This window comes from Pteropus alecto, unplaced genomic scaffold, assembly GCF_000325575.1.
Source record: "Pteropus alecto unplaced genomic scaffold, ASM32557v1 scaffold226, whole genome shotgun sequence".
NCBI lineage: Eukaryota > Metazoa > Chordata > Mammalia > Chiroptera > Pteropodidae > Pteropus > Pteropus alecto.
In genome coordinates, this window is record NW_006440132.1 from 1,403,258 (window position 1) to 1,412,562 (window position 9,305).

A 9,305-nucleotide genomic window follows, 5' to 3' on the forward strand; every position below is an offset into this window, starting at 1 on the left:
AATGTTATTTTAAGCGTTCTGGTCATTTTTTTGGTGCAGTAAAGGTCTTGCCCATGAAGTTGTAATTGGCAAGTTTACAGACCACTAAACATGGCTTTCTTATTTATAAAAACCACACACACACACACACACACACACACACACACACACACACACACTTTCTTAAAAGTGAAAACATGTAATTCTGTCAAAGAAAAGTCATGCTTACATAGCCTAGTAAAAATAAGAATATCGATTGCTTTCCGAAGTTTGGGGCTGAGGAAATCTGAACTCTCCTCTAGGTTTTGTAACTAACTCACCACTCAGCTTGAAATATATCTAAAATAATCACTCACCTTTACAGATTTATTCATATGGTATATTTACAAATTAGAAGAGGTGCGAAGAACAGGAGATAAGCTGATACGGAAATGAATGGAAGAAATGTGGGAGGTATAGAACCTGTATAGAGTTGGCCAAGTGGTAATATCTTTGTGGGATCCTTTCTTTTGATTTGTGTGGTTAAGCAGCTTGTGATGACATAAAGAATTTCGAAGATTAATTTCCTTTTCTAGAATTGAGAAACAAACTTCTTCAGAACCTTCTATTTAAGACTCTGGATTTACAGTTACCTAGTAACTTTTTTTAAATCATCAACAATTACATTAAAGATTATTTTTCCGAGCTAAACTTTTATCAATATGATGCCATTTTGTATAGTGCCTTATCTATCCAGAAGTATAATTTGTATCATAGATTTCTCTAGGCTTTTTAAACCTAGGTTCATAGCTATTTTGGAATGGGGGCTATTCCTAAAGTATGTACAGGGTTTTATTTTATCTGCAGTTGATTTTAACTACAAGTTTTTGCATATGTTTGCAAAGTCTCATGTTGCTACTGTGTCAGACTATGTTGAAAATACTTTCTTTCTGATAAAATGAGTATAAACAATAGCAAAAACCAAATCCTAACTGACCTTTAAATGTACCTGCATTAAAAGGCTAAAGGCAAGGACTAAATATTTCCATCCAAAGAACTGTTTGAAATGAATCTAAAGAAAATGTTTGTTTTCTAAATCTTTTAATTTGGGAAAGAGATTCAAATTTGGGAAAGATTAAAATTGTGATTGTTTTTAATCCACTGATCGGGATGATCTTGTAAAATTCCTCATCTGGGCTTTATCTCATCATTTCCTTAAAGTTTCAATTCTCTATTAATTTCTTCCTGAGAAGGATATATTAGCTTATGCTTCTAGCTGTAGCACAATCTCGTCTGACCTATATAAGTTATCACAGTAAACCATCTGAGCCTTAGGCTTTTGCAGGTATACAATGGGATTATTTATTATTTAACATGTCATTTCCAGCATGTGCTCTCACTGTCATATAGATGAGCATAGGCCATCTATATGGCCTATTTCCAGTCCAGAAAAACTGACCCCCACACATTGGAGCATAGGGTCAAAGAGCTAGAAGGTGAAGAGTACTGGAAAGGAAATTGAGACTAGTCTTACAATTATGAGTGATACATAGTTTTATGTACTTTACTGCATATATTTCCCAATTGAAACTAAATGAGCTAGAAAGTGAATTCAAACTAGAATTTATTTTATTCATCCTCACAAAATTGTCATGAGCATCTATTAAGAAAAATAGTTCATTTTATTAAGAAAGCATTAAATCTTAATTAATATAGCTTTCCTTCTTTCTTTTGCAGAATATGTGTGTAACTGTTCCGCGGTAGGAAGCCTGGATGTGAGTCACTGCAACCAGACCACAGGGCAGTGTGAGTGTCAGCCAGGTTTTCAGGGGCTTCACTGTGAAACCTGCAAAGAGGGTTTTTACCTGAATCACACTTCTGGGCTCTGTCTGCCATGTGAATGTAGTCCACACGGAGCCCTCAGCATACTCTGCAACAGGTAAGCAGTAGAGGGTAGAGGTGAAGTTAATTTTATTTTACCAAGAAAAAAAGACTCTTGCTTTCAAGGACCAGACTGGCTTAAATAGAGGGAGAGGGGCCATAGACTTACACAATATTTAATATACTTTTATTTCCTCATTTTGTATATTATATTTAATGTCAAGACTACAAAGCTTCTGATTTATAGACTTAGTTCTTCAGAAGCACTTGAGTCACCAGTTTTGCTTTGTGATAGTTTCTTTAAATTTCATGGAAAAAAATGATTGAGAAAGCAGTTGCTTTCTGGAAGCAATAACTTTTAGGCATTTCCAGTGGAAATGTTCCTGTTACATTTATTAACATACCATTAGGGTTTCAGGAAACATATTCATTGGTTTACTTTTTTCTCTTATCAAAATTCTAGAACTGTTTCTTTGCACATTTAAGGCTTAAAGTTGATAATATGTTAATTTCTTTAGCTACTGGGGAAAAAAGACTGGTTTCACTCTGTGTACCAGCATATTTTGGGGGACCAAAACTAGATTAAGCAGGAATTGTCTGAAAATTACCTTTAAAATATTATGTTATTTGGAGGTGACTTAATCTAGTAGAACAGTGCCCCAGAATCTGAGGATTTGCCTTCTACTATACTGAAAGTAATTATTCTTTGACCTGATATGAGGCACATAGCTTTTTGGATCCCAAGTCAAAAGCTGAAGAGATGGTGTTATATAAGGAAAATAACACAAGCTTTAGAATCAGTCTAACTTGAGTATGGATCCAAGGTCTACACTTAGGAGCTTCACATTTTCTGCAAGTTATTTCATTTCTCTGAGCCTCAGTTTCTTAAGGTTGTTGTGAAGGTTAAATGAGTAGCATGATATAAAATGCCTAGCACACGTCACTCAATAAATTCTGGTTTGTTTTAATTTCAAAAGAATATTGTTGGCTTAATGAGAGAATATTTTTAAAGAACACTTAGCTCCTGGACACGATTCTGTAGTGTAGCAGTTAACACGTTTGCTTTACAGGCAGAAGATCCTGGGTTCACACCCTACTGGAGCCACAGTCCATGGTATATGGCCATGCCACCCTGAACAAGCCTGATCCTGTCTGATTTTGGAAGCTAAGCAGGGTCGGGCCTGGTTAGTACTTGGATGGGAGACCACCTAGGAAGGCTGGGTGCTGTAGGCATAAATTAAAAAAAAAAAAAAATTTTAGCTCCTTGGCAAAAAATGTTCTTTATACTCAGCGGCAGATATTTTGTATGCTTTATAAATCATAGTGTACTATTTTGTACAATATTGTATCATATTGAACTTTTAAAAATATAGAAGTGAACTTGATTAAGGAGTTTATAATTTCAAGTGCAACAATAATAAATTTATGATGCTCGATTTGTTAAAGTAGTTATTTGTCTTCATCCTCAAAACTCCTTTCATGTAGATCATTATATAAAAAAGATTTCAAGTGGCAGAAAAAGAATTCCAAATTAGGTCTTCCGATTCCAAGTCCAGTGTCCTTATCACCCTGCCATATGGCCTTTATAATGACAAAACTGATAATTTCTGTTATTTGAAATTGAGAATATAGTAGTTGTTTACCATTGCTCACTTTACTCCCCCAACATGCCCACACAAGTTATATTCAGAAGGTTCACGTTTCTTACCAATTTAAAAGATGTGATTTGTTCACTCTGGTATCTAATGGCATATTCACTACTTCTTTTAGAATAAGAGTCTGCAGACACATTTGCTTTGAGTACTTTTAGAGAGATAGAAAAGTACTTCTAGGCCAAACTTCCTCAATGGAAGAGAAAAAATAAGGAGAGAATTGAGAGAATTTTAGAAGCCAGGAGAAGAGGGAAAAAAATAATACTAATATTTATATAATATCTTACTGTTTTCATAGGTCTCTTACAACTTATTTCTGATTTATATTTTTCCTGACAGTTAATGTCATTAAGTGACATAGGCTAAAACACCATTCGAAAACAGGTAGTAACTATAAAGTAGTGAAAAAGTGCATTGGACTACTAATTTAAAGGTCCAGGGCAGGGGTCTGTAAACTACAGCCCATAAACCAAATCCAGCCCACTGCCTGTTTTTGTAAATAAAGTGTCATTTGAACGCAGGTACACCCATTTGTCCACCCATTATCTATGGCTGCTTTTGTGCTGCAGTGGCTTAGGTGACTAGTGTTGACAGAGATGGGATGGCTTGTAAGCCTAAATTATTTATCATCTGGCTCTTTAAGACTAAGTTTGCCAACCTCTGGTTTAGGGTTCCAGTTATGGTGGTTATTGCCAGCTAACCATGTAGCTTTGGACAAGTCACTTTACTTCTTTTAAGCATTTGTCTTTTCATTTGCAAAGTGGTTTTGTCTTAAGGATCAAGCAAGATAGCACATGTGTAAATTTTTACAACTTGACTTGCTAGACAGACAATAAAAATAATAGGAATCAGTTGTTGAGAATGTGCTGTATGCTAGGGCACTGCTAACTGCTTTATGTGCACTATTTCCTGTAATCATCACAAAAACTTTCTTGAGGAGACTACTATTATTTTACCACTTTGAATATGAGAATTTTGATGTTTAGAAGGTATAGTTAACTTGTCTAAGTTTACACACTAAAGCTGCCATTTAGCCCAATTGAACACATGTAATAAGCAAACGTTTATTCTGTGAAGCAGAATGACTTCACAATTAATGTTTTTTTAGTAGAAAACCTCTTGATCTTTAATACTCAAATATCCTAGAGTGTACTCATCTCTCAGTTTATTGTCTTTTGGCTGATATAAGAAAAGTTTGTATTTATGGCCCAGAAATCTAATAAAGCCATATACAACATTTAAAAAGATAATATATGGAAATTCTTATGTTGAATTCCCAATATAATTGGTAGAATGTCACATGTGGGCAATTTGTAAAATGCACCATATGTCATCAAAGAGGAAGAGCAGTATGTTATTGCATATGAAGCAACTGTAAACCATAGGGATTGTTTTTGGTCAGGAAGTAATGTTTTAATCATTTTACATCCTATACTGGGATTTATTTCTTATGTATGGGTGCTTTACTATGTTTTAGTTACACTATAGGAAGTTGGTTAGTGGTTTTGGGTGATGCATAATTAATTATAATTTTTTCATTTAAAATATTGGGAAATAGGTTCTTTGTTAGCATTTCATACAGAATATCTGATTTTCAGTAATGAATGATTGCTGCTAAATGAGGTACAAGATACCAATATTATCATTATTACCTAGTCAACATGGACTGTTTTCTCTGTGTGCCCGATAGGTTCTATTATCTTTAGTAGGTCTTTTTTTTTTTTTAAATGAGTATCACATGATTGCATATTAGCTGCATTATCAAAGCATGTTGATTTCTTATATCCTATATTGTCATTTTCTAATTGAAATCTGTAAGAATCTCATTTTCCTGTCAGCCCTCATAGGTGATGGCTGTTTTCTCTCTCTTGCTCTTCTTGCCTCTGGACCTGGAGTTGGAATAGATTTCTTCCTTGCTCCTCATTGCCATTCCCAGAGTGGTCTCCCTTCCTCCTTCCTAAAAACCCCATCTTCGAAGCTTATAGCAACAGGCTGTGCTGTTATGCCTCCTTCTTGCTGTTCCCTCTCCTAGGCACTAGCCTGTATTTTTCACATGGCTCACTGTTATTAGTCTGATACTGTGTCCGTCGTAATTCTGGATAATTTCATTGTCTGCAGAAGACTTTAACAATACTTTGGCCTTTCAGTTTGTTAACTTCTCTTCCAATAAGTTTTCTTGCATGCTGTAGTTCTTCATTGTCTTTAGCCCCAAAGATAAGCATATTAAAATTTAAAAAATAAATCTATACTTCTTTTCTATGGGTTACTGCAAAGTAATGTTTAATTTAAAAAAAATTTAATAATATATTTCACAATGTCAGGCAATTTGTCAGAATGTGCAGTATATCACAAAAGTCACTTGAAAACCTGTACTTAAAGGACGTCTTTAGAAGGAACGCTTGTGAACTCGAAATCCAGCTCTAAGCACTGCATTTCTTACTACCAGAAAGGAAATTCAATTGACCTGAGACTAAAGGAACAGGAATGGGAAGTTGCAGAACTATGTGCTTTGGCAAGAACAAATGGTATACTATGAGGAAACACCTCTGTGTTCTGCTTTGCTATAAATTATATGCCGGTGAGTTAAAGGAAGAAGGAAATTATAGGCAAGTAGTGTGATATGTAGTGAAAGGAAGCAGATCCTGAAATTAGTAGATTTCGATTCCATTCTTGGTTTAGCCACTTACTAACTATACAGCCTTGATTAAGAGGTTCGATATTCCTCAACCTCAGTGTTTTCATCTGTAAAACAGGATTAATGCATGTACCATAAAGGAGTTTTATGAGGGTGTGTGTGTGTGTGTGTGTGTGTGTGTGTGTGCACGTGCTTACATTGTGACTGGCACATAGATTTGGCTTTATAACTCCCTGGTTGTTGAATCTGTTTTTTAAAAAAGTGAGGAATATAATTGGTGATTCACAAACAAGGAGAATTAAGTCAACCAGACTTGGCTATGAGTAGAGATTGGGGTATTTGTTTTTGTTGATAGGTGAAAGAGGGAGTTGTTCATTCCAACAGAAAAAAAATATTTAGATTATGTTCTTCTATTTTCATGAAGAAACCTATATTCTATATTTTAGAGTAATGATAATAGCTGAAATTAATCAAACATATGCTAAGCACTATCCTAAACCTTTTGTACAAGTAATTCATTTAATCCTCATAGCTGCCATATCAGGTTGGCATTATTATTATTATTGTTATTATCATCATCATCATCATCATCATCATCATCATCATCATCATTATTCTCATTAGCACAGGAAAAAAAATTCCAAGTTAGGTAATTTGCCTAACTTACAAGTTAATAGCCAGGAAGTAAGATTGAATCATTTGCAATCTGGGTTTAGAGTATGTATTTCTATCTACTATGCTGTATAGCCTTTCTCAAAATCTCAGATACTGAGCGAAGTGAGTATTGTAAGAAGCTTTGATGCTGTGCTGCATACTATTTGATATTTTGTAAGACTTTTTTTTTCTGGTTATACTCTGATAATCAGACTCTGAATCCAGTGTACTATATAGCTCATGCTATATAAATAACTTCTTAATAAGAACCAATCCATTTTCGCTTAGCAGAAATTGAGAACATCATAGGATCAGCCCCTCAATGAATAATTATCAACTACAGTATCTATTATTTTGCCATCTCTTTTAGTTGAATCTCTTTTGTGTTGAAAAGTGAGGAATAGAATCACAAAAGAGGAGTAAAACCTTTGGAGTGAAAACAATATCACTTTCGTGCTTATCAAGAAACTTATAACCTATGCTAGACTCAAATATACAAAACTACTAATAGCCAATACAAAACAGTTTATAAATGTATGCCAGGTTTCTAAGTAGCATAGTTTAGAGTAGGAAAAGAACAGAATAAGCTGAAGTAATAAAGAAAGACTTTCTAGAGAAGGCGGGAACTAATATGTGCCTTCCAAGTTATGATTTGGGAAGTTAGAGAGATGAGAAGAAGACTTTATCAGGAGGAAAAAGCCATGCAAATTCAAGTGAATTTTATAAGATTATATAATGAGATGAGAAATCTGATCTCCGAACACCTACTCAAATTCTCTTCTGTTTATCCTCCCTGTTCTCTTTTTTAAAATAAATAAAAGTAGAAAAGTAGACTCAGTTCTGTCCTGTTTCTCTCAAACATCTAATGTCCATGGAATGAACAGCTGGCTTTTTAAAAATTCATTTCCCTTTTCTTTATGCCCATATATTTCAGTGGGAGTTGTCCCAGTGAGGGCAGAATTTGGCTCCAGGAGCCAGATGTGGGTTGAGCAATGTCTTTGTGTTCAAACACAAAGTCCTTTATGTACTGACAGATGGCCACCCCCTCACATCACCATTGGTGTTCCAACCTGTTTAATTGGGAAGGAGTTGGTCTACAATATCTTAACTTTTCATTTTTGCTTTTGGAATGCATTTCTAATGTTTTCTTGATTTACATTTGGACATATGCTTAATAAATGAATGGAGAAGTTAGATAGCATTTTATCTCAAACAGATGCTTAATAAATGAATGGAAAAGTTAGATAGCATTTTATCTCAAACAGCAATATGCCTACTGAGAGCCTGAATTTCTTAATACAACCTGTAAAATATTGTCAGGGCTGACTTTATATGTAGGCAATTATATACAGATTTGAGATTTTTAAAAATGTATTCATAGTAGGTTAGTATACAAGGTGCATCATTTTAGACTGTATAAGATAGAAAAGAAGTTCTGTAGTAGTATAATATCCTTTCCATACAATCTGTGGTTGTGGCTGTACAGTGTATTTTAAAATATTTACTACTTTTCATTTTTAATTATGGGACTGTTCCTCAGGACAGAGAGCAAAATTTTGCTCATGAAGTAAACTTATGTTGAAATAAATGTCAAATAGAAAGATGACAAAATCTCCGAGGCTCATGTTCACACAGGGCTGTGAAAATCATCTCTTGTGTAATAAATGGGAGTAAGAGCTGCTTATGTAAACTCTTATTTATTAGTTTGCCTGTAATTCTGAGAGATCAAGGAAAAGTTATTTGATCATTAGGTACAATTAACAATTGAAGAAAGCTTTGTCATTTTATTTACTTGTTTCACTTAATAAAGACATTGCATTTGCCAATTATGTGTCAAAGACATTATCCCTGTGCTCACGGAATTTACTGTCTAGAGGAAAGATAGATAGAAATGCAAACAAAATATGAGTATTCATAAAGGACACAGGCTATTCAGGTAGGTCTTGAGAGAGGAAGTCGTATTTAAATTGAGATTTAGAGAATGAGTAGAAGTTTGTATGGAAGCATAAGACATCTTTAGTAGATTGCAGGTGGCTATTTCTTGAAGGCAAGGAGCACTCGGTAATGGTGGAGAGAAGGGGTTGAAGGAGAGTGGGGAATAAGAGATGAAACCTTTGTCTATTTGTATCTCTAATACCTGGCACAGTGCCTGGCATAAAGTAGACTTAGTAAATACTTGATGAATTAATAGAATGAATGAATGAAGAATAAATAGAGGCAGGCCATGAAGGACCTGAAGTGTCATGCAAATTAGTTTTTCCAGTGAAAAATATTGAGAAAGGAGTGACATCAGATTTGCATTTTAGAAAAATTACTCTGATGGATAGAGAGAGAGTGAGCTCTCGCAAGGAGACCAGTGAGAAGGCTATTGTAACAATCCAAGCAAGAGAGGTTAAAGGCCTGATCTGAGGCTTTGATATTTGCATCAGCAATGATGTTGGAGAGGAGAACCAATGTAAGATATATTTGGAAGATAAACTCTACAGGACTAAATAGTTGATTATATGTGTAGTATGTATAGAGTA

The 9,305-nt window shown here is 34.6% G+C and overlaps 1 protein-coding gene and 1 pseudogene across 1 annotated transcript in view; both read left to right on the plus strand.

The window, feature by feature from the left end:
- MEGF9 (multiple EGF like domains 9) overlaps nt 1–9,305 on the plus strand; it is an 82,004-nt gene that overhangs the window by 37,939 nt on the left and 34,760 nt on the right. Inside the window, exon 3 of the mRNA XM_006917132.3 lies at nt 1,696–1,897. Within this exon, the coding sequence (XP_006917194.1) occupies nt 1,696–1,897 (202 nt within the window). The remainder of the gene's footprint in view (nt 1–1,695; nt 1,898–9,305) is intronic.
- On the plus strand, nt 2,954–3,072 carry LOC112484059 (annotated as a pseudogene).